Source organism: Schistocerca cancellata, chromosome 1 (assembly GCF_023864275.1).
Source record: "Schistocerca cancellata isolate TAMUIC-IGC-003103 chromosome 1, iqSchCanc2.1, whole genome shotgun sequence".
In the NCBI taxonomy this organism is placed as follows: Eukaryota; Metazoa; Arthropoda; class Insecta; order Orthoptera; family Acrididae; genus Schistocerca; species Schistocerca cancellata.
In genome coordinates this window covers 867,954,724-867,981,875 of record NC_064626.1, presented here as the reverse complement: position 1 = coordinate 867,981,875, position 27,152 = coordinate 867,954,724, and the positions used below count along the sequence as shown (strand labels likewise).

The window sequence follows — 27,152 nt, the reverse complement described above, 5'->3', positions numbered from 1 at the left end:
TTTTATGCCTCTTTGGATTTAGGGTATGCAGGCCACCGGGAGTCTGCTTTTGTCAACTGCTATATTGTCTTTCCTTCCACTTTCCTAAAACTTTCTTGACAACTGGGGGTACAGCACCGCCTTGGCTCTGCCCCTGGACCTGCCTGCTCCATGACCTTTTTCAGCTTCCCAAGGATGGTACCCCTTCTCTCATTTATCGTCGGGCATTTGCTGCTCTATGCACACAAATTAAGGATGCCACATTTATTTACACTGACGGCTCAAAAACATCATTTGGTATTGGGAGTGCCTATATTGTTGGCGACACCCCTAATCAATTTCGGCTTCCCGACCAATGTTCAGTTTTTACTGCGGAGCTTTACGCTGTTCTCCAGGCTGCCCAATACATCCGTTGCCATCAGTGGATACAGTATATTATATGCTCAGATTCGCTCAGCTCTCTCCTCAGTCTCCAAGCTCTTTACCCTGTCCACCCTCTGGTCCACTGGATTCAGGACTGCCTCCACTTGCTCCACTTGGGGGGCATCTCTGTGGCATTCCTCTGGATCCCAGGACACGTTGGTATCTGTGGAAACTAGGCGGCTGATACAGCGGCCAAGGCTGAAGTCTCTCTTCTTCAGCCTGCTGTTCACATGGTTCTTTGAGCCATTGTCAACACACAGTCACCATTAGCATGTCTGAAAACATCTGCACACATCCTCGCTGCACCATACTCTGACATGTACGAACACACCTCTGCGTATGTGGACTGCTGCCAGTGCCACCGTGCAAAGACCACAGGTAAAATGCACCACATGGTCATTCCCCGAGGTGATTTAAACCCACAAACCACCACCAGAGCATTGTTTCACCATGCATCGACATTATTCTTAATTTATGAGCATGAGTGTAAATATAACTCCATGTGTGAGTACCTTGTCATCCAGTTGAGTAAGAAAAAGAAACTTAGGTGGAACTAGAACATGGATAAGTTAACAAAAAAGCTCATTTCTGCCTGTCTTACATTTATAAATCTCTCTCACTTCTATGGCCTGTGGGTAGGATTGCTAGCACTCTTTCACTCAACACTGTCTTGTGGCATGATCTCCTGGGACAATTTGCTAATGTCAAGGAAGTATTTATTCTAAAAAATATGTAAATTAAGAATAAAATGTGAAGGTGATAACCAAATATCTTGCAGAAGCTATGTCAGAGATCTTGGGAGTTTTACTCTTGTTGGTTGGTCAGTTGATTTGGGAGAGAGGACCAAACAGCAAAGTCATCGGTCCCATTGGATTAGGAAAGGAAGTCACCTGTACCCTTTCAAAGGAACCATCTCAGAATTTGCATGAAGAGGTTTAGGGAAATCATGGAAAACCTAAATCAAGATGGCCAGATGTGGGTTTGAACTGTTGTCCTCCTGAATGCAAGTTCAGTGTGGCAACAACTGTGCCACTTTGCTCAGTTTTACACTTGTGTCAGTACATTAACTATGAAGTTTTTGGTTATTAGTAAGAGTGAATTTAAGATGAACTTTGAACTTCACAATTGCAATACTAGTAGTAAAAATAATGTGTTTATAGTTTACTCATCCCTCTTCAGAGTTCAGAATTGAGTTTTCTAATCTGATGCAAAAGTCTGTACACATTAGTAGAAGGTATCAGACCGGAAACTGGAAAACCCCAAATAGTCAAGAACAATGTAAAGAAGTATGTCATTTGCCACTCCTATAATTTATCAGTTTCTTTGGAGTTAGGGATGTAAATTGCTGGTTAATGTCAATTTTCACACAGAACAGTAAATAGACAGCTGATAGTGGTCTCTGAAATCAGTGTGTAGATGTTTTGTACGAAGTAGCAGGCAGAAACAGCAGCTAAATAGGGTAAGAACAAAAGCAGTTCCCTTCTTTTTTCAAATTAACTGCTATTTTCTTAATATTGCATATATGTAGTGCCTGTACACTAGCTAATCAGAAGTATCTGAACACCCGTATGTAATGTGGAATTGATGACTAGATGCCACAAGAGCCAGACCTGCCAGTATAGAAGGGGACAGGGAGTAATGTGTAATAGCACAATAGGTTGGGAAAGAGAGCTCAGTGACTTTGAACGTGGTCTAATCATGGGATATCATCTGAATAGGAACAAGTCCATGAGAGGCATTTCAAACCTTCTAAAGCTGAGACCAGACAGATTTCATGTACTGATGCACAGCACACAGGTACTGTCAAATATTGTGGATAGCAGGTGTAAAAAAACCATATGAAATCCATGGAAGGAGTTCCAAAGTGGCACCAGCAGTCCAGGAAGTACAATGACTGTGCATAGGGAGGGGAAAAAAAGGGACACAGTGGTTGAGCAGCTGCTCTTAGGCTAGACATTTCTGTTTTCAGTGACGTGACACTTGAGGTGGTGTAAAGAGCAATGTCACTGGACAGTGGAGGATTGGAAACAAGCTATTTGGAGTGACGAATCATGTTGTACTCTGTGGAAATCTGATGGAAGTGTTTGTGTTTGGCAAATGCATGAAGAATGTTACCTGCCATCATGCATAGTGCCAGTAATGCAGTATGCTTATCATGGTTATGATGTGGTCTTCTTGTTATACATGAGAAAATGCTAAATATGAAAGGATATGAACACATTTTACAGCATTGTATACTGTGTACAATAGAGGAACTGTTCAGTGGTGGTGATTATTTGTATCAGCATGAGAGTGCTCTATGTCGTAAAGCAATGCATGTGAGACAGTGGTTTGTGGGTAGTAATATTCCTGAAGTGGGCTTGCCTGTCTAGAGTCCTAACATGAACCCAGTGGAACACCTTTTGAATGAGTTAGAATGTCAACTTCACTCCAGGCTCCATTGTACAACATCACTACCATCTATGGTTTCAGCTCTTGAGGAAGAATGGGCTGCCATTCCGTGACAGACATCTAGATACCTCACTAAAAGTGTTCCAGAGTTCAAGTAGTCATACAGGTGCAGAGTGAATGTTCACCATGTTAATGTCCACTAATAGATTTCCAGATACTTTTGATCCAATAACACATAAAGTAATCTATAAATAGCTAATTATAATTACTAATGTGAGTAGATTAATGGTAGTCACTGTTTGTTGTTAGTGTACGCTGTGGAAGTTACCTGAATTGGCTGCTTCTGATTTTTAATGTATAACTTGACTTAGTCCACAGCTCTGAAAGTTCTCTTTCATGTTGAGATTTAAATAGCATGATTTGTGAATGAATAAATGAATTATGATTTACTTTCATGTATAGTTGCAGCAGTGAGGCATCAGTTGTCTTCTGTTGTGAAAAGACCTGATAAATATTAGAAGGTTTTAAAGGTCTTGTAATTCATACTATGTAAATGATGTCTGGGTTTAAATATATATATGGCTATATAAAATTTGGCTGAGCAGACATTTTATTTGAAGGAGTATCTATCATTTGTATTGAAAAGTAATTGATTAACTGTTAATAGTAAGCCAAAATGCCAAATTAATCATCATTCACAACAGTTTAAGTTATAATTCTGGAGGTAGAATTATGTAGTTACTCAACATTTATACAATTTATTATGATGCAATGGTATGAATGTTACTGCACACTTATGTACTTTGTTGTGATGCAGTGGTTTGGAGATACTTCAACTGTTGGCACATTTCTCATTAGAATATTCTCTTAGTTACACATGAAAAGACATAGGTTCTTGGAGCCATGGCCTGAACTTCCAAAGATATTCTATTGTTCTGAATGCTGCCTAGTGTTAACTAATTGCATGCTTACCATGTGCTTAATTGAGATAGTGTCCAGGAACATGTTTTCTATCTTGATCAATATTAGTAGACAGTGAAATAATAAATTTCAAAATATTAATTACTGTGTTTCCCTAAAAATTTTCTGTTTCAGGATCTTAATGAAATTGCAAGCTGCCATAAAAATGTTCACATACTAAAATTTGGTGAGTGAAATTTTTTAATTCTTTTAATTTTCAGTTCCATTTACTTTAGTTGTTAGCTGGAAGATCTGTTTCCGTTGCTATTTCTATCTACCTTAAAATAGTATCAGCAAGAAATAAATTACTATGAGCTGCTTAAAAAACAGCTCAGAACAATAGAGGGCCAAAAAAAGGTGAAGAACCATAATAACACACTTTTAGAGTAAGAATTAACATTTATTTTGTCACTGAACAGTGCGAATAAAGAAATGGATGTTGGACATGGCGCGAGCGAACAAAGACTCAAGACAAAACCAAAGAGCATAAACAAAGAAGTGTCATCACTTCACGTCAGAGATGCCACAGAGCTCCCTCTCCCACTCCCTCCCCCTCCTCCGGCAGTGTGAAGCATGGTGAGGTGGAGCTAACAAACATATGCCCACAAAAAAATATTCGCGCTAGTGCAGCGGGCGGAGGTGGCGTCCGGCACGCAAAGTGTGCGGCTCAGGTGCGTCGTCGTCATGGTCTCATGTGGCGGACAGCTGTGTAGGCAGTGGCAAGGCGAAGGGGGACCACGGTGGCGGCGGTTGAGGCATCGGCAGAGGCAAGTCGGCAGTGTGCGGCAAGGAGTGGCTCCGGGAGGGACCACACAGGCTTTCCTCGTAGAACAGAAACAGTACTCACTTGTAGCAATTTCGAAGCATTAAGACATCAAGCTTTATGATGCACAGGTGGGCCATCCATGGTGCAGATTCGGTGACCAGTGCCATTGCTGATTGCTGAGATCTACGAAGGGTGGCACACGTGGCGGGGCAAGGGTGGTGGGCCACGAGTGGTGGTGGTTGACTGACCTTGGTGTGCCAGGATGGCATGTACAGAGCATTGGTAGCAGGCAATGACTGAGGACGCAGCATGGTAGCCACGAAATGTGAGGGATCCCGTGAAGTGAGAAGAGCATCTGTGCCAGGCCGGAGTGAAGTGGGCAGACGCCGATGAAGGGCTTGGCGCAGCAGCCACGTCATGTGAAGGGTCCCGTGAAGCGAGAACAGGAGTGGCCTACTAGTCCAACTGCATTGGCATGGAACAGGCAGCAGGGAAAGTGCAGCTTGACTCAGGAGTGAAGCAGACTGAAGACACAGTAGAAGAGGGAGGTAGTGTCAAAAGAAGCAGCTCTGCAGAGAGGCTGCGTAAGGTACTCTGTGCGTGAGCCAATTCAGCGGAGGTGGTTGCGGAGCCCATTGATCGGTTTGTGGATATGCCATAATATCTTCGGGCAGAGATGCACATGTGGAAAGTGTAGCCAAGGAGATGGAGAGCGGAGACGTGCCGAGTTCATTCGAGTGCAGAACGGTAGAACCAGATGTGTGGCGGAGCGTAGTGGCCTGCAGGTGTGGCAAAAGCTCGTAATGGTGTAGAAAGTCTAACCCAATCGCAGGCTCATCCACGTCAGCAACATGGTAGGTCCTAGGAAATGTCGCGCTCAGTGATAGATGAAATGACATCTTGATGGAGCCGAGGACTAAGATAGGAGAGTGATTTGCAGCGAGCAAATCGAGGTTAGCAGGAGAAAGCATGCTGCCTGCGTCCTTGGCCGGGATAACGCTGGTGTCAGCACTGGTGTTGATGAGAAAGTGAGTGCCCACTGACAAGTCAGTGACATAGAGGCATTGCGCCACTGGAGCAAGTGGTGCTGCATTGGACAGTAGGCACCATGAAGAATTGTGGTGGGATGTGGTGCCTAAGCATGCCCGTTGGTCTCGGTTGGGAAAGGTACAGGTGTGCGACATTTGCAGGTGGCTTCCCCATAAGTAGCATGGAACCAGCACAGTGCAGCTGACTGCGTCGAGGCAGGAAGCCAATCAGGCTGCTGCTTGGGCAAGGTCGGTGGCTGTCGGGGAGCCACAGGCAGTACCTCCTTTAGGCCACTAGGTGACAGCTCCTGACAGGTAGCTAAGGTGATGAGGCAAGTGTGCTGGTCTCTCTGTCAGTAGAGCGCAGAACCAAAGGTGCAAGCTTATCAACTGGTGGTGATGTGAGTGTTGTCTTAGACAGTCGGTGTCTGTGACAAATGATTGCATATGCCCAATCGGCCATGTGTAGGTGAATCTCAAGAGGGTTGGTGACATGAGATGCAGGTAAAGTTGCAGGTCCGACAGCAGTTTGACCAACCACAAAGTCCAAAGCACTGCATCTGGTAGTGTTTGATCATCAATTAATGCATAAATGTGCCATCAAAGCTGCAAAGGTGTGCGGTCATTGAGGTGCTCATCATGTATGATGTGGTGGATAGCCTCTGCTGGAGAGAAAGAAGGGCGTTCAATAAGTAATATTTTTGCCGTTAAATACTTGGACGAGGCAGGCAGCGATAGTAGCAGATCACTGATGAGGTCTGGATGGGCATGAAGGTGGCTCACCAGGCAGACGAAACGTGCATTGTCATCCAAAATTCCATGGATATCCAGTAGATGGTCTACCAGTGTGAACCAAGTCATGGAGTTGTCCTTTTGCAACACAAGCAGCTTAGGAAATCTGCTGAGTTACACATTTTGACGTAGCACTGGTAGGCGAAGATCTGTGTTGGTGATGGAGGGGGGCCCCCGAAGCTGGGAATGCAGTAGCGGTGAATGCTGGATCGCTCGAGGTATGCGTGGAGGGGCTGCCGCAAGCAGCACATGATATGAAGTGAGATGGTGTAACTGACAGCACAATGAGTTCCAACTGCAGGCCCGGAGGCTGACACGGTGTGGGTGTAATGGCCGGTACCGTTGCAACAGAGGGTGGAAGGCGATTGTGAAGCAGCCAAGAGGGGACTGATGCGGAAGCGGGCATGGTGGAAATGGCTGGTGCCATTACAGATGCGGGTGGAAGGCAATTGTGGAGCGACGATCGCGGAAACCTGCACGGCTGAGACGACCGGTGTCACCGAGACAGTGTGCGCGGGGTTGGGGGGTGGGAGAGGGGGGAGTGCACTGACATCAGGCAACCCCATATGCATGAGTGTTTGAAGTATAGTTCTCAAACTGCATCTGCACATCAAACCAACCGGAAGGTGACTGCTTAACTGGAGGGTGAAACACAATGTCCTTCACATGATTATTGTTCACAATGTCGCTAAGCAGCGTGCCCTGTCCGGGCAGCAGGCATTGCTGCATTTGACAGTGGCCATGCTGGGCTGGTAACAGTTAAGTGGCCACTGCCATGGCAGGGGCCAGGTAAATGTTCACTTTTAGCTAATTGTACATTAGGAACACTTGTGTAAATGCAAGCACAGTTAAAAGAGTGCATGGCACTAGCACAAAACAACACTGGTTGATCCGTTGTTCTGAAGACAATGTGGACCAGCACACAAAGTTTGTTAATGATGAAAATAAGCACAAAATAATTTCCAAATGCACAATGTTGAAGTTGGGGTCACATCTGTGGGTATTACGTGGCATAGAACCATAATAACACACTTTTAGTGTAAGAATTAACATTTATTTCAGCACTGAACAGAGCGGATACAGGAATGGATGTTGAACATGAATGATTGTGCGTAAATGCATAATACGCATGCATTACTGTTTCTTCACTGCAGGAATTTTTGAGCCATCCAAATATGTAAAGGCATTTACTTAATTTTTTACTGAGCCAATCTATATGCTTATCCCATTTCGGATAGCTCATCTAATCAAATTCCTAAAAAATTTTTACTGGAGTATTTTTCTGTTCACCTTACTTCACTATTATATTAGGATTTATTTGATGTATGCCTGAAATTGATCCATAACGTTTTCTTCTCTGTTATCTCTAAACCATTTAGCTGCTTCTTCAGTTGTTATTTCTATTTTTTTCTTTTTTTGTGTAAGTCAGTCACATTCTGAGCTTTAACAAAAAGACTACTATCATGAGCAAACAGTACAGCATCAACTTGTGTTAAATAACTTGGCAAGTCATTTATGAATATCAAGAGCAAGAGGGGTCCAGACATTGATCTTTGGTGTACTCCATGAGTAACTTGAGTAACTTTCTTGTATCCAGAAAAGTACGATTTAGCTTCATGAACCATTTCTACTTTCTGGTATCTATCAGATAAGTATGATTTAAACCCCTTAATGAGCAGTGCTGTGGACTCAATAGCAGTATAGTGTATAGTTTGTCAATCTATATTTTATGATCAGTAACGTCAAATGCCTTAGATAAATCTAAAAACAATCCACAGTTTACTTCAGTTTGATCAATGGAATTTTGAATAAGCTTTAGGAAATTTTAGGAAATTATATATGGCAATTTCAGTAGATCTATTTTTTTCTAAAACCATTTTGTTCATTGGCAAATATTTCACTTTTTTTTTAAAAAAAAAAAAAAGGAGAGAGAGAGTCTTTTGTACATTATTCTATCAAATGTTTTTTAGCAACAAGACGACATTGATAAATTTCTGTAGTTTTTTACATCAAAAGGATCACTATATTTATATAATGGTTTAATGTTGATAGCGTAAGTTCTCTAGGGAAAGTACAAGTGTTGAACGAAGCATTAATTCTATCAACAAGCAGAGGAGCAATATATTTGCTGTGTTTAATTATGCTATCTGGAATGCCATCTATACTATAGAAATTTTTTTTTTTAGTTTTCTGATTGCATTCTCATTGTGGGATACAAAAACATAGTTTTGGGATTTACAGAAATGTTATGATTAGCCTTTATATGACTTTCATTTTTTGTAAGATATTGTACTATACTTGTATATTGACTAATGAATACACTGGCAATATGTAAAGGATCATTTATAGTTTTTCCCTCACTTTTAATAACAATGCTGATGCTTTTGGCTTCGCTTGTGCCTAAGTTTGTGTTTATCACCTTCTAAACTGTTTCATTTTTTAGTTACCCTTGTTTTTGTTGATGTATGAATCATTGCTTATTTTTTTCTGTTCTAATGACTTTCTTATATTTTCCTGTAACAGTTTACATACTGTTTGAGAACTGGATTTTGCCTAGCTGATTAAATTAAATTTCTAAAGATTTTATCTAGCTGATGTATTTAACTTTCTAAGTTGCTCTGAAGATTTTCTTATCCCCTGTGTTATCAAGGATTAGTTCTGGTTTTTACTTTAATTTTCTTAAGAGGATATGTCATGTCTTAGTTATGTGTGTAACTAGCTAAAAATGACTCAAACTTCAAATATGCATTGTTACATATATCCAAACTCCAGTCTGAACTTTTTTACAAAGTACACTCCTGGAAATGGAAAAAAGAACACATTGACACCGGTGTGTTAGACCCACCATACTTGCTCCGGACACTGCGAGAGGGCTGTACAAGCAATGATCACACGCACAGCACAGCGGACACACCAGGAACCGCGGTGTTGGCCGTCGAATGGCGCTAGCTGCGCAGCATTTGTGCACCGCCGCCGTCAGTGTCAGCCAGTTTGCCGTGGCATACGGAGCTCCATCGCAGTCTTTAACACTGGTAGCATGCCGTGACAGCGTGGACGTGAACCGTATGTGCAGTTGACGGACTTTGAGCGAGGGCATATAGTGGGCATGCGGGAGGCCGGGTGGACGGACCGCCGAATTGCTCAACACGTGGGGCGTGAGGTCTCCACAGTACATCGATGTTGTCGCCAGTGGTCGGCGGAAGGTGCACATGCCCGTCGACCTGGGACCGGACCGCAGCGACGCACGGATGCACGCCAAGACCGTAGGATCCTACGCAGTGCCGTAGGGGACCACACCGCCACTTCCCAGCAAATTAGGGACACTGTTGCTCCTGGGGTATCGGCGAGGACCATTCGCAACCGTCTCCATGAAGCTGGGCTACGGTCCCGCACACCGTTAGGCCGTCTTCCGCTCACGCCCCAACATCGTGCAGCCCGCTTCCAGTGGTGTCGCGACGGGCGTGAATGGAGGGACGAATGGAGATGTGTCGTCTTCAGCGATGAGAGTCGCTTCTGCCTTGGTGCCAATGATGGTCGTATGCATGTTTGGCGCCGTGCAGGTGAGCGCCACAATCAGGACTGCATACGACCGAGACACACAGGGCCAACACCCGGCATCATGGTGTGGGGAGCGATCTCCTACACTGGCCGTACACCACTGGTGATCGTCGAGGGGACACTGAATAGTGCACGGTACATCCAAACCGTCATCGAACCCATCGTTCTACCATTCCTAGACCGGCAAGGGAACTTGCTGTTCCAACAGGACAATGCACGTCCGCATGTATCCCGTGCCACCCAACGTGCTCTAGAAGGTGTAAGTCAACTACCCTGGCCAGCAAGATCTTCGGATCTGTCCCCCATTGAGCATGTTTGGGACTGGATGAAGCGTCGTCTCACGCGGTCTGCACGTCCAGCACGAACGCTGGTCCAACTGAGGCGCCAGGTGGAAATGGCATGGCAAGCCGTTCCACAGGACTACATCCAGCATCTCTACGATCGTCTCCATGGGAGAATAGCAGCCTGCATTGCTGCGAAAGGTGGATATACACTGTACTAGTGCCGACATTGTGCATGCTCTGTTGCCTGTGTCTATGTGCCTGTGGTTCTGTCAGTGTGATCATGTGATGTATCTGACCCCAGGAATGTGTCAATAAAGTTTCCCCTTCCTGGGACAATGAATTCACGGTGTTCTTATTTCAATTTCCAGGAGTGTATTAAAAATCCTAATGTTGTCCTCATTTATACATCTTCTGTAGATGTCCTAGAATTTATGCTGAGTACATTATTTACACTAACTTTTATTGCTTCATGATATTAGAATCCAGTGTCAATCACATCTACATTATTATTAAGTGTTTGCAAGTCAAAAAAATTTGATCAATTGTAGTTTTAGAGATCTTACAAAGACTGGTGTATTCATAGACAGTTGGTGATAAATTGGGTGAGTATAACAAATTATTTAGTTTAGACATGTTTTGGCAGGTTGTTTTAAAGTTTACATTGAAATCTCCAACTACAGAATGTTTTCCTTAAAATTCCTTAATTCACTAATGAGTCCTACTATTCTGTCCGAGAACTTCATAAAGTTGCCTAATGGGGAACAGTATGTGCGTAAAACGATTATCTTGGATTCTTTAAGTTTGCAAACACAGTATTCAAACACTTTTTCAATGTTATTTATGTTACTGATATTAATTCCTTTATGTTCAGTTCCTTGCTTAACATATGTGCATGTTCCTCCACCTATAAAAGTCTCTCTACAGAAGCTACTAACCATTTAAAATCCTGTTATACTAACAATACAAGCATGGTTTTCCTTCAATCATTGTTCACTCACACATAAAACTGAAACATCTTTCAGTTGTTCGAGTAAAAGTATTTCTAATTTAGCAGTCTTACTAATTATATCCTGAACATTCTGGTAAAAAATTACTAGTGATTTATTGTCCTTGATAACTGTCACGCTGCTAATTTCAATTTTGGTGGTGACACTCTTCTTTTGCTTGACATGCAGGTGGTTCTTATTACTTCAGGTTAGTTGATACTGTTCGTGGTGTCAGTGATGAAAGCTGTCCTGTTGCTTCTGAAGACTGTCCTGTGGTGCATCTCTCCTTGCATCTGTCTAATGAATTATGATGTCTCAGATTTTGTGGTATTATAGTGTCTTTCCCTCAATATTTATATGTAGATCATGTTGTGTAAAATTTCCTCTCTCAAGGGAATCTACAGATAAGAAATATGACTTTTGGAATGCTTTGCAAAACTTTTCAGACTGTAATGATTTACTCATTCACAATAGAAGTATTTATGAGATCGTGTCTCTGAGGAATCCCAACAACACTTACTCGTGTTCTCCTACTATAGTTCAGAATTTCTTTCAAATTGTTAGTGTCTTTGAATAATTCATTGTTGTAAACATCATTAGTGCCCACAAATTGCTGTATATTTTAACAAACTGGAGAGATTTTCAGCATTAATGTTTCTTGTGATTTCTACCAAAGATACCCCATGTTTCAGAATGGAAGAAGAATTTACATGAAGATCATCATGTATGATTCCAGCAAGGCCATGTCCATAGCTATCTGAGTACATCCTTCCATTAAATCTGGAAATTTGCAAATTGAAATTTGAGCTTATCTACAAATGTTTGTTTGTAAAGTTTACTGTACCTGAAGATAGTTGTCTTCTATGCACTCCATGTATTGAACATTGTATTTTTAAGCACATGATTGTATGTAGGACTACTGTGTTCAGTAGGTATTTCAGATTTTCCTGCACTCATTTCTGCCTTAATTGCACGACTGTTTAGTGCTGAATGACATACGTTTTCACTCTATTTATGTTGCACTAACGTCATTGACCTAACATATTCACAACTGTTGTCATTATTAATACTTTCTAAATTGCTATTGAGGCTTTGCATCATTAAATTATTGTTTACTGCTGAAAGACATGTGTTTTCACTCTCAATATTTGTGTTTATTGACCTAACATGTTCACAACTGTTGTCATTAGTAGTACTGTCTAAACTGTTATGAAGGCTTTGCAGCATTTTTTAAACGTTTCAGAATACTGTTCATATATTTCCACAACTCATTTTGGAGAAGTCAGTACACTTTCTGTTTGTCCATTGGTGAACATTTCAGTTACAGACTGATGACTCCTCCTCTCGGAGGAGGAGTAGTTACGTGTAAGGCTGTAGTGTGTTACAATATTATGAGAAGGAAAGTTCCCAGAATGAACTTTTCACTCTGCAATGGAGTGTGTGTTGATATGAAACTTCCTGGAAGATTAAAACTGTGTGCCGGACCAAGACTCGAACTCGGGACCTTTGCATCTCACGGGCAAGTGCTCTACTAACTGGGCTACCCAAGCATGACTCACGACCCATCCTCACAGCTAAGCACAATGAAAAGACTCTCACAATTAAAGCTTTTGGCCATTAAGGTCTTCGTCAACAATACACACACACACACACACACACACACACACACACACACACACACACACACACATGACTGCAGTGTCAGGCAACTGAAACCACACTGCGAACAGCAGTACCAGTGCATGATGGGAGTGGCGTCTGCTTGGGATAAGGAGCAGGCTGGGGGCAGGGAGGAGGAGGGATATTATGGTGGGGGTGGCAGACAGTGAAGTGCTGTAGGATAAATGGAGGGTAGGGGAGAGGTGGGAGAGGGGGGGGGGGAGTAGTGGAAAAGGAGAGAAATAAAAAAAGACTGGGTGTGGTGGAGGAATGACAGCTGTGAGTGCTGGAATGGGAACAGGGAAGGGGCTGGATGGATGAGGACAGTGACTAATGAAGGTTGAGGCCAGGGGGGTTATGGGAAAGTAAGATGTTTTGCAGAGAAAGTTCCCAGCTGTGGAATTCAGAAAAGCTGGTTTTGGTGGGAAGGATCTATATGGCATAGGCTGTGAAGCATTCATTGAAATGAAGGCTATCATGTTTGGCAGCGTGTTCAGCAACAGGATGGTCCACTTGTTTCCTGGCCACAGTTTTCGGTGGCCATTCATGTGGACAGACAGCTTGTTGGTTGTCATGCTTACATAGAATGCATCACAGTGGTTCAGCTTAGCTTGTAGATCACATGACTGGTTTCACAGGTAGCCCTGCCTTTGATGGGATAGGTGATGTTAGTGGCCAGACTGGAGTAGGTGGTGGTGGGAGGATGTATAGGACAGATCTTGCATCTAGGTCTCTTACAGGGGCATGAGCCATGAGACAAGGGATTGGTAGCACGGGTTGTATAAGGATGGATGAGTGTATTGTGTAGGTTCGGCAGGTGATGGAATACCACTGTGGGAGGGGTGGGAAGGATAGTGGGCAGGACAGTTCTCATTTCAGGACACAATGAGAGGTAATCAAAACCCTGGTGGAGAAATTTAATTCAGTTGCTCCACTCCTGTGTGGTTCTAAGAAGCTATGAAGGGAATGCTCCTCTGTGGCCAAACTGTGGGACTTTGGGAGGTGGTGGGAGACTGGAAAGTTTTTGTTTTTGTACAAGGTTGGGAGGATAATTAGCGTGTTAGGTGTTTAAAGAATGAAATGATGGATTTGGAGTCAATAAGATGTTGGAAGAAGTCATATTCAATAGTGACAAGATCATAGGCAGGGTGATAGGAAGATGGAATCAACAGTGTCAAGTAGTTATCCAGGTAGTAATGGTTGAGGGATGGTTGTGAGGTGGTGAAGGAAATGGTTTGTGTCTTTGATATTCGATTGTTTGAAGGTGTTGGTTAACAAGAGCTGATATTAATTTGTTGAGAGCACAGTAATCAATGAGAATGGGGAGGCCAGTTTTTTTTTAATTTTTTTTTTATTTTTTTTAGAGACTTAAGGAGGCATGTAGAAGGTAGGAATGAGGGGGTAGTTGTGGTGAGGAGGGAGATGGATTTGGGCAAGATATTTTGAGACGGGTCTAAGGATTTGAGTAGAGATTGGAGGTTATGCTAGACTTCTCAAACTGCATCACTATGGCTTGTAGATGGAGGAGTCAGACAATTGGTGGATGCCTTCTCTCTGGTAACCACTGCCGTTCGTCACAACAGTGGTGGAGCCATTGTCTACAGGGATGGAGGGATGGTGATTACGTATCTCAAACTTGTGGATGGCTGTTTTTTCCTCGCCTGAGAGGTTTGTTTCTTGGAGGGGATGTAGAAAAGGAGAGTCAGGCCAAGATAGAAGTAAGGAATTCCTTAAAGGTAACTAGGGTTACATTAAGTAGGAGTGAGAGAGGGTCACGGTGCGATGTAAGTATGAAGTGAGAGAGGCGAGGCTCAATGTTGCAATGTTGAATTTTGCCTGGCTTTGGTTGGAGGGGTTGGTGGAAAAAAAAGTGTTTCCACTGTAGGGAACGAGAAATGAGTGTAGATCTTTGATTAGGTCAGTGAAAATTTTGAGTATTGTGGCTGAAGAAGGGACCCTTGGACAGGACTGAAACTTCTGTAGCACTGAGGTTTTTGGTACTCAGGTTGGCAACAGCATCTTGGTTGAGTTTGAGTCCTGGGTGGTGTGGGATGCTGCAAGGAGGGGAGGGATTTTGGGGGATGTTACAGATGAAAAAGATCTGCATGCCAGAGAAATGGTGTATGGAGTACTTTTCCAGGTGTAGGAGGGCAAGGATTTCAGTTTGCAAGATAGGATGTATGTAGTTGGGATTGCACATTGACAGTATATTATAGAGTGAACAGAATAGGTTCAGGAATGCCTGTACTGAGGAGATTTGTTTCTCAAATGTTATATAAGATAGGAATTGACAAAATATGAAGATTTGAATGTCATTGAAAAAGGAGGGGTGGTATCCAGAAAAGGGAATTTTAGTTATGTCATGGGAATGGGGTGAATTTGAGTGATTAGGTGGAATTTAAGGAGTAGAAGATGAGAATGTATTATAGCTAGGGATGGGGATACTTTTCCAAACTGACAAAGGTAGGTGGAGCTGTGATCCACTTGGGATGGGGTGTAGCTACAGGGGAAGGCAGAGAAATGTGAATGGCATCAGAGAGTGATAAGTGTGTGTACAGTACAGGGGAGTATTGGTGATAAAACTGGGTGGTATACACTAGATGAAAAAATAAAACTGTTGGGTAAACATATGAAATAGGTGCAGCATTTGGACAAATGAAAAGCCTGTAAATGGATCTGTGGAAAATAATTTGAATGTTTGGGAAATACAAATGTGAGAGGAAATTTTACTGCAGAATGTAGGATGTTTCCATGGTGTCATGATAGTTATTTATGCATTTATGATTATTATCATGTTCTATGGTATCTTACCTCAAGAAAAACCTTCAAATGCTGTGTATGCAGTGGATGTGTAGGTCACTGAAAAGCAAGATACAACTGTTTTGGTGGATGCAACTGTCTGATTAATATCTTTCCTGCTGAAAATTTGGGAAGCCAAATTTAATACCAAAGTATGTTTAATATTTTGAGAATCCATTGGAATTGGAGAGCAGTTATTCAGAAAAAGAGATTAGCACCACTCATAATTTGTGTTTAGAATACTTTAGAGAAGTAGCTTACAGTGTCTGCATTTGCTGGTTAATATGTAATTTGACTCATCGCACATCTCCTTCATAATGGAATTTATGGAACATGGTATTTGAATGAGTAAATGGGTGAATCAATGAATCTAAATTTTGGTCTGTATCCAACATAAATCAGTTAAAAGAAAAAAAGGGAATCAATGGTGAGGGTAGAAAATACCCAGGGGAGCAGTCCAAAAAATGTTCTTACTATTTCATAGTCCATATATTCTTAAAAAATTTTACTTACAATTAAACAATGGAAAATCTATGATGGAATAAAGACAATGTTATGAAAGTGATAGATTGCTACTCACAACTCACACACACAGCCACTTCCACTGGTTGCTGAGGCTGGACAATTACAATTTTTGGTGCTAATGGCACTAAACTGCACAGCAAACTACATATCTCTGTGTATGTGGTGTAATGACATCATATGATGTTTCGATTTTTTTCACATAGATCATTGATTGTAAATTGTTTATGTTGATACATGTTTCTCTTGATGATCCCACATAGCCAGAGGTCCGTAATTGTCAAATCAAGAGCATGAGGTGTGAGTACTTTATACTATCTATTTGACCTACACCCTGTCCAGGTAGTGCGTCGGCCAGGTACAGCCTGACATCTTGATCATAGTGAGGTAGGGTTTCATCTTGCTTCGTATAAATAGCTTCGTCTCTATAGAGGGTTTGTATTGCAGGGAAAATTCTTGTCTGAATCATATTACAACAGACCTGACCAGTCATGATACCCTTGAAGAGTAAAAAGAAGAAGGAAGAAGGAGAAGAAGAAAAAGCCAATCAAAATTGTGCAGTAACAGACTATACCACAGTTTAAGCCCCAGTAGATTCACTGTCTTGTCCATGTGAAAGTGAGCCAGCCTGCCTGCCTGCCTGCCTCTCTCCCTCCCTCCCTGTCACCATTTCCTGACTAAAGAAATGGTTTAGTTCTCCAACCCCACAAGTCTCTGGGAGCTACATTGTTTCCATACACAAAGAATTGTTGTCAGATGTAATTCACCTTACGTTCTGGAAGAAAATCCTAAGATATATCAGGAATAAGGCTCAGAACTATTTGTAATTATTCATTGTTCTACTAAGCCACTTTATAAAGTTTATTTAAAATCATTTCTTACTCAAGTTGTGTTCTAAAATGTTAATTTACATAAAATTTACTTTATTATGTCATATTCAAAGCATCTGCAATGGTCTTTCAGGATTCCAAAAATTCTCAAGACCTGTTTTTCTGTTTGTAATCAATACTCTATTGCCCTTTACAACATCCTCAGTCATTTAAAGTAAGTCCATCATTCCAGTATACACCTCTTTGGAGGAAGAGTCAGTCTTGTGGTGATACATAAATGTGCATTCAATTATTATGTGATAATCAGTACTGATTGATTAGCATCATAATTTCATCAAAATTGCATATTATAAATTATGCGTTTAGGTTGTTACTGCAGATTTGTTCATTCCTGTCACTAGTCACAGACTTACTTGACCACTCCTATGTTCACCTCATCCTCTAGCTACATATTTTGAAATTGCATTTTCTAAAATTTCTTTAAGAATATTATGTTATTTAAATATCTCTTTTCTACATTTACCCAATATTTCACAAGCCACCTTACAATGTGTGGCATTCTTTCTTCTTATTTTTATTTCGTCATTGTGTTCTCCAGGTCCACTGATGATCTTTTTAATCTTAAATTCTTTTAATTGTTTTAAACATTTTTATTTCTCCTAGTAGCTACTGTCTGCTTCTTCTTCTTTTTCATTTATTGTTTCCCACTTCTTAATCAATGTGACTCCAAGCAGCCTCCAATAATTTATCAAGAGCTGCTTTGTTCTACTTTCTGCTGGAGTATGTAAGTCGTTCTGACTGATATCAATGTTCAAATGATTTATCACTTTTTTACTGCATCACCCAACTAACTAGATATTTCCGTATTGTCCTATTTCCTACTTACATCTAGATGAAGACTGTCTTGATTCTGAAAGCTAGAGATCCTGTTAAATATTTTATAATGTTATCAACTGATCCCCATGTCATTTTGGTGAGTACAACTGGTTCAATTAGCTTTCATTTTTGGATATGTATAACTAATTGTACTTTATCCTTTTTTCCAGATGTGAAGGATTTTAACAGCTATGGTGAATTCAGCAAATCTGTAGCAGATATTGTTGGCGAGGAAGGACTGAATGTCCTAATTAATAATGCTGGTGTATCATCAAAATTCACTAGGGTAAACCTAGTGAAATATGAACAGATGATGGAAAACTTTACAGTTAACACTGTGGCTCCTCTAATGCTAACAAAGGTATTGATAAAATCTTGAATAAGACTTCGTGTATGAATGTAGTGAAACTATGCATTTAAATGTAATGTAAATATAAATACATTCATGATTAGTTATTGGGCTTGTTTTTACTAGCCAGATGCTGCCTATAAGACTGTGCAAGGAGTGACCTATGATCATTGGGCATGTGATCAGCATATTGCCATTCCCTCCAGCTGTTATTGCCATTAGATGGCCTATTCATATCTTTTCTGGAATTGTCACTTTTAAGAGACAATGGGTGTTTCTTTAACTCTCCACTGCCTAACTTATCTAATTCTCCTTGGCTATTAATTTTGCTGTTAATGGCATATTAAACAGTAACAAATAAAGGAAAAACGAGTTGTGGTCAAATGTTTAAAAAACCTCAGAGGTCTGAGGAAAAGTTGAGGATGATGTGAGAAGTACCAAGGAAGGAAGCAGGTGGCATTACAAAGGGAGGAAGCAGGTGACATGAGATGAAGTGAGAAAAATGGTGGTAAATGGTTAAAAGAAGCCAAGAAGCCTTATAGTTGGTGACAGAAGGAAACAATGTTAGATGATCATTTCAATGTACCAGGAAGACACTGCGCAAAGGGAACTGACTACAGGTGAAACACAGCTACATTACGGGGATTACACTATGGGGAATAATTGAGGGATGCCAATCATAGCAGAAATAAAGAAAATAGAGGAAGGGAGAGGGAAGAATTAAGAAGAAATAGTGGAAGATATGAACAGAAGAAAGGTTAGGCAAAATAGTAATGTAAAAGGCTGCTGAGCAGAGAGAGAGCAAGGAGGGAATCACAAGATATAAATTGATATAAAGAACTAAAACAAAAAGAAAGAATATGATCAAATTAATGATAAAGCATATAAATAATCAGCAAAAACATGAGAGTCAGGGAATGGGCACTTTGGAGAAATAAGTTTCAGCTCTCCAATTTCAAAAAGATGATGTGTTTGGGTGGAGGTTAAAAAGGAGTGATGGTTCAGATAGTTTAAGTAAAAACAGGTGTTGCCCTTAACGGCACATTTCACTTATTGCTGCCTCTGCATCAAGTTGAGGATGGGTTTCTACCACACCATAATATATAATAATGATAATAATAATAGGGCAAAACATAGAATGAAGTAACTGGAATAATTCTTTATTTTATGTGTTGTCCAAGAAAGCTCTCTCTGTTATAGTTCTCACAGCTTGACATAAGAATTGCAAGTGCTATGTAAAGTCTTCAGACCCAACGGCTGTAGTGGGATAATATTATGAGAACATGGAACAAGATTGATAACCATTAGGAGGCACAACAGTGCCACATTGCCCTCCTCCCCCCCCCTCCCCCCCTCCACTTCCTAATATATGTGCAAGGGGTCAGCAGATGGAAGGGGGACATTGTCCACTGAGTAGGCATCACATCAGTGAGCCACAGAATTACACTTTTTTTACTCCATGGAATAATTCAAATTCAATACATGAACATGTCAGGAAATATGAGGTAAGCTTTGAGAGTAGATTGGTGAACACCAATTAAGTATAACGATTTATTAACACATGTGCAGTGGATCATAGGTGTCATTCAGCTGAAGCAGAATTAGAAGTTGGCACTGGCAGAACATTGAGATAAGTATAGTAGGTAAATACATTTCTAAAAATTAAAATAAGGGACACAATTGAAATATTAACAGAATCTTCCATCGGTTCTTGGTAGAACAACATTATAATAAATGAAAAGCACCAGTTTGCTTTTGTTCTACAATGTCTGAAGATGGCCTTGTAATCTGAAAGCCGGTTAGTAATAAAAGTAATATTGTAGAACAAAAGCAAACTGGTGCTTTTCATTTATTACAATTAAAATAGTTTGAAACTAGATAACATGAGCTGGGATGGTCAATAGAAGTATTTATTTTCATTGGTGGCAACAATAACCATTCTTTTGGCAAACAATATTAATGATATTTACCCGTAAAGTACCTTTATACATCACAGTTTAAAATAAATAATATGCTGACTATCTCGATTGATACTGACTACACTACATCAACTGGATTTGTCACAACTGCCTTGGAAATATGATATTAAGATTGCCATTAATAAATCACTTCTGCTGCAACTCATTTTCTGCCATCACCCAGAGGCAGTTCAAGATCCTTGCTGTCCTATCATGTGGTAAAAATGGCAGAGAAATGATGTTTAATATGGAGGTCTGTATTGGCACATACAAAATTAAATGCAGTTGTCATTATGTAACAGTTAGCTTTCCACACAAATCACAGTAGCATCCATCAAACTCAGCAGTTAGCTGAACACCTAAGGTGCTAGTGAAAATGTATCATTATATAGGAGCAAGCTTTTCAGTGGCCTATGTGAGACTGATATGTAATTTACCTACAAAGAGGCTTTCTTACGAGGGTAATCCCAAAAGTAAGGTCTCCTATTTTTTTATAATTACATAGACCTGTTTATGTCAACAATAGTTTACATCAGTTTACAGCTTGAACATTTAGCTATTTTTCGACATAATCACCATTTCTGTTACATTTTTGTAGATGCTGTGACAGTTTTTGTATGCCCATGTCATAACAGCTCACTGCCATGCTGTTCAGAAAGTTATGAACCTCTTCTTTCACCTCGTCGTCAGAGCTGGATCACTTTCTGGCCAAATGTTGTTTTAACCTAGGGAACAGGTGATAGTCACTGGGTGCCAAGTCAGGACTGTAGGGTGGGTGAGTGATTATGTTACGTTATGTGTTATGTGGTTTATTCATCTCATTACATACAATTTTCAAATCATTTGATTTGAGAAATACAAAAGTTTACATTATATTTTACATTTCTAAGTTTCAGCTACACATGTACATAAAATAATAAATGTATTACAATCCCTGTGTTCAGATTGTGAAGCTGTCCTCAATGAATTCATCAACAGAATAATAACACTTTTCCACCAGTAGAGTAAAGAGCAATGTTTTCAGTGAACCAATCTCCATTTTAAATAAATTACTGCCTTTTATTTTATTGAAAATTTTTAACCCCATATGCTCTGGTGTTTGGGCATAAAGTTTTAAACAATGTGTTGGAAGTTTGAAGTTATCTCTGCGGCGAGTGCTGTAGTTGTGGTCAAAACGGAAATTGTCTAGTGTATGTTGATTTCTATATATATAGAACAGATAACAGTGAGGGGATAGCTAGTACTTTTAAATTTTTTAACAGTGGTCGACAGGATTCCCGTTTTTTTGCAACACACATGTTTCTAATTACTTTCTTTTGTAATACTAGGAGCCTAGTGACATTTGCTGAATTTCCCCAGAAGATTATGCCATAACGAATAACTGACTCAAAGTAACAGTGATAAACTATCTTTCTGGTATCCATGTTTGTGGCACCTGACAAAATACACATTGCAAATGCTAAGTTGTTCAGTTTATTTGCTAAGTAATCTATGTGTACCTTCCAATTTAAATTTTTGTCAAGATTTAGGCCTAAGAACTTCACGTGGTTTGCTTCTGTTATATCCTGATCATTGCAAGTTATCTTTATTTCACTCCTTTCTACTGATTTAGCTTCAAATTGCATCATTTTGGTTTTAGTTACATCTAGTTTTAGTCCATTTTGATAGAACCAAGATTCAAGTTTTTCTAAAGTATTTTTGGCTTTTTCTGGAATATTTTCAGATGCCTCATTTTCAATTAGAACTGATGTATCATCAGCAAATAAGACTGAATGAACATCAATAGCAAGTGGTAGGTCATTTACGTAAAAAAGAAACAGATAGGGACCCAATATCGAACCTTGTGGGACTCCTTGGGGAACTGTTTTCCAGTCTGATGAATAATTGATTCCATTTGAAGTTAAAATTACTCTTTGTTTCCTACCTGACAGGTAAGAGCTAAACCATTTTAAAGCATTGTCTCTGATTCCATACATCTGTAATTTGTGGAGGAGTAATGCATGGTTCACTGAATCAAAAGCTTTAGTCAGATCACAGAATATACCTGTGACCTTTCTACCTTTATCTAACGTGGAGCATATTTTTTGGATAAACTCATTTATAGCATTCACAGTGCTTTTACCCTGTTGGAATCCGAACTGGTTTTTAAAAATTATATCATTTACAGTAAGAAATTTATTAATTTGTTTTGCTGCAATCTTTTCAAACACTTTAGAGAAGACCGGCAAGAGAGAGATAGGGCGGTAATTCCCCATATCTTCTGTCGATCCTTTCTTGAATAGAGGTTTGATCTCACCATATTTCAATACCTCTGGAAAGCATCCCTGTTCATGAGATTGATTTATAATAGTTGACAGTGGTTGGGAAATAATATCGTACACATACTTGATTACAGATGTTGTTATTTCATCCCACCCATGTGAGGTTTTGTTTTTTAGAGACAATATTTCCTTTTCCACATCCCTTTGGGTTATTTTTTCAAATTGTTTAAAAGATGTGTTCTGGCTGTTTTCCAAATTTGTGATGCACTGATAGAATGTCATATCCACATCTGATCTTACTACGTTTAGGAAGAATTCATTGAAACAACTTGACATCTGAACAGGGTTTACTATAATTTCATTTTCATGTCTAATTTTCAAAATCTCATGAATTTTTACTTTGGCTCCTAGTTCAGACTGAACAACTGACCACACTGCTGTTGTCTTATTTCTGTGTTCTCGTATGAATTTATTATTTGCCATTTTTTTAGCTGCCACTACAACTTTCCTAATACAGCTTTATATTGTTTGACATAAATAACAAAATCTGGATTTCTGTTTGATTTTAACTCATTGTGGAGCTCTCTCTTTCTGGCACTAGAGATCTTTATTCCTGTTGTAATCCATTTGAGTTTACCATTAACTTTCTTTTGCTTATATCTACAAGGAAATGATTCATTAAATACCTCTAAGAAACAATTTCAGAATTTGTCATAGTTTATCGAGCTTGAACTATTGTAGACTACAGGCCAGCTTATTACACTTAATTTACTGCGGAATGAATCCATTTTACTTTTACTGAGATCCCTTTTTATACACACTTCTGGAGGCTTTAGGTTATTTGCTTTTGGGAGCTCAATAAACAGAGCTGAGTGATCTGAAATACCCAAGTATAAGCAGTATTTGTGCTTATTTCCACTCTCAAATTTGTAGTTAGTAGATTTGGCCACTGTTTCTATGTTTCGATACAGTGTATCGATACGTGGAACTGTTTCAGTGTTTCGGAACAGCTGTGGTTCACTGTTTCGAAACAGTGGTGTTTCATTCTGCCCCTGTCTCGGATAACCGGACCAGATTCGATCTTGAGCCAGACACAGAAACTGTATCGTTGTTTCAAAATAAGGCTGTTTCAGTCCACCTGTGCTTGGAACGGACTAATTGTATCGAAACAGTGATGTTTCATTCCGCTCTGTGTCAGGCGAGGTTCGGGCTCGGCACAGGTACTGAAACACAACATACCATTTCGTGAAACACTTTCAAGAGTGTCGAAATCTTTTTGACAAGCAATAACATGAACCTTAAGATATCCGAAAATAAAGCTTCGTTTCTAGCTGACTGTCCTATGCCGAAATAGTGTAACATCTGCTTTATAAACACTAACCAAACAATAAATCAATGCATACTATTCACATTCAAAAGAATAAATACGTGAAAATCATTCAGTTAAATTACACTTTTTTTATAACATACGCTTCTCTGGATTTGGTTAAGAATGATTTTGAAGTAATAGGTTTAACATCAGAAGAGGCACCAATGTTAGCCCTGAATAGGAGATCATGGAGGAACTGTATAAGGGGGGCTATGCTCCAGACTGAACGCTGAAAGGCATAATCAGTCTTAAATGATGATGATGATGATACGCTTCTCTGTTCATGTACAGTAATCATATTAAGAAACGCAAGTAAGCCTACAACATTTTGAATAAAAAAAGGCGTAGAGTGACAGTTATTAGACATATACATAATTTGATGTAGGTATAATTGTAAGCAATCTGTTTGACATATCACTGATAGTGTAATGGTGAACGGGAAGGGCTGGCAAGCATGGTGAATTTATAGTAACGGTTCGAAACACCTTGAAAGACAAAATTTTTTCTGTTATATTTTGTTATTTATTCGAATTATTTGGCATTATTTGTGAGACTATAGTCACTGTGCCTATTATCCACAATGATTCCCTTAGTGTGCATGGAAATTAGCAGGATGGGTATATTACCCATACTAACGGAAAGTGGGAATCCCAGTAGCATATCCGTTGTGTCTGCAGTTTGCTCCCACCTCCAGTTCCGTTCGTGGTGGTTCTTCTGTCTTAGGCTATGGCTGTCCTCAGCCAATTGAAAAGTATGAAAGTCACACGACACGAAAGCAGCGCATTTGCTGCAGAAAATACGAAACTGCCAAGACGCCTAAGTGATAGTTTCATACTTTCTGCGATATGATTAGCGCTCTCGCACCTCATTTGTGTTTATATGGACAAACTTATACACATTCAAGATGATAAAATGTGTAGGTTTATTAGATAACAAAACACAAACTGTTTCACTGTTTCGAAACAGCGTATCGAAACATTACATTGTACTGTTTCATTTGTTTCGAAACAGTTACGTGTTTCAGTTTGCCCATCTCTAGTAGTTAGTAATAATACTATCAATGCAGGTCACTGATCTGCTGTTTTCCCTTGTGCCTTCAGAAAAATTTAGCTTGAAACCAGATTTCTGAATTAAGTCACGAAATTTTGTGGAATCATTGCTTTCAACTAAGACATTTAAGTTGAAGTCTGCTGCTATAACAACTTTTTTTTTACTTTCTTTCTGGAGTTTTTCCAGGAGGCATTCGAATTTGGTTAAAAACACTTGTGTTACCGCACATCCAGGAATTCTGTAGATTGCTATAACCTGTGTATTCAGATCACTCAGTTCTACAGAGCAACTTTCAAACACGCTCTCTTCATTTAAATAATTAAAACTATCTCTTACTGTATAACTTATGGAAGAATTGACAAGAATGCAGGAGCCTCCACGAGATTTGATTATTCTACAAAAGCTAGCAGCTACCTTAAAATTATTAATACTATTTAGTACTTTTATACTATCTTCTGTTAACCAGTGTTCATTTAGGCAGATTATTTTAATATTTACGGATTCTGAAAGCAGAATTTTTAGTTCGTCGATTTTTGAGAATTTACGATTTGGTAGTTCTGCCCCTAAGCCATTTATATTCCAGTGCATCAATAGATCATTTTTGCTTTTAGTTATTTCACGTGCATCCTTTGTTTGGTATCTAAACTTTTTATTTTCAGTTTGAATTTTTTCTTTGTCACCCCTATCACAATGAATTAGTTTCCCTTGCTTCTTAGGACTTTACACACGTCTATGAACATTTTACTAAGGTTCACAGAGCCTAATCTATTCAAGTTCAGGCCGTCTTTTCCCAGACACTTGCAGTTTAAGAATTTGTTTGGGTCAATGAATACTGCACCGAGTCTGTTGCACTGTTCCCTAATGCCGGTATTTATCCTGTTGATGTAAGTATCACTTACCGATCTTCGATGAATAATTCCACTAATTACCAGCCTGGATGTTGGGTATACCGTTTTCGCCGATCTAATCAGATTCCGTGTTTCATTCACGATTTCTTCCTCACTGTTACTGCAGATGGAGTTTGTGCCCACGTGGATTAAGACACCTCTGTAATCGTCGGTACTTAAAGTTTTGTTACCAGTTTCGCCCGTGTTTCTTTTTGTGGACAATACATTCTTAAAATGTTTGTTGAGTTGATGCGATCAGATTCCAGGTCGAACATCGACCTTGCAGTCCGGCACAATAACATTTTTTAATATAGAATCACCTATTAACAGAAAATCATTTTTGTCATCTTCTTTGTTCATTGCACTTTTACGTTTGTCCTTCTTATTATAGGAAACTGTTTTCCATTTATACTTATCACTTGTTTCACTGACAGAGTTCTCTGTGGTATTATTCGCCATATTACACAAATGCGGATGTTTGCCACTTTGTTCAGTAATGGGTTGATTTCTACACACGCAGGATTTTCTTTCAATAACCAGTTCAGAATTTTCTTGTTTCAATGCTAAAATTTCCGCCTTCAGCGCTTCAATGTCACTTTGAAGCAATTTAATAATTTCTTCTTTTGAGTTCACGGTACTTACGAGTTCAGCCATCTCAATATGCAAACAATGTGGACACAACCATGGAAACTCGTCTTTTATGAGTTTTAAATTCACTTTCGCACATTTTTCATGAAACCAGTAGTTACACTTCACACAAAAGATGCCTTTCATGACACGTTTCGAACAGTCCCTACACGATGAACTATTTAATTTAACGTTTTTTGAGGACTGAGATGTGTCACAACACTCTTCTATCGGCGCCATCTTGAACATAGGACAACAAAATAAAAAAATTATGTTCCACTGAAACTGTTGCAGGAGAGCAACGGTTTGACGAGCGATGTGTGGGTGAGCGTTGTCATGGAGAAAGTGTACGCCCTTGCTCAACATTTCTCTTCTCCAGTTCTGAATTGCCCATTTGAGTGTTTTCAGAGTCTCACAGTACCTGTCAGCGTTAATTGTGGTCCTAGTGGGCATAAAGTTGACCAACAATACCCCTTTCCGATCCCAAAAAACTGTTGTTGTGACCAGCTGCAAACTCTCTACAGCACTTATGAACATTTTTGACATCCATGCACGACTTGCCATACACTTCCGTCAATTGGCAATGGATTTCAATCAGCACAGTACCCTTTGTGTTCAAAAACCGAATAACTGAACGCAATTCACACTTGGTGGTAACATCTAACAGGAGCTCCGTTCTCAATGGCTGCCAAGCCAAGACTGAGCACCTCAGCGTGGCATGCGCATGTTTACACACAGTGCATGAAGCACTCTTCATAACAGTGTGACCAACTGCCACACAAACAGAGATCTGTACTT

The 27,152-nt window shown here is 39.9% G+C and overlaps 1 protein-coding gene across 1 annotated transcript in view; it reads left to right on the top strand.

Annotated features, from left to right (window-relative positions):
* LOC126189801 (C-factor) overlaps positions 1-27,152 on the top strand; it is a 94,004-nt gene that overhangs the window by 39,473 nt on the left and 27,379 nt on the right. The window contains exons 2-3 of the mRNA XM_049930971.1: positions 3,889-3,940; positions 18,024-18,214. Coding sequence (XP_049786928.1) covers positions 3,889-3,940; positions 18,024-18,214 — 243 coding nt within the window. The remainder of the gene's footprint in view (positions 1-3,888; positions 3,941-18,023; positions 18,215-27,152) is intronic.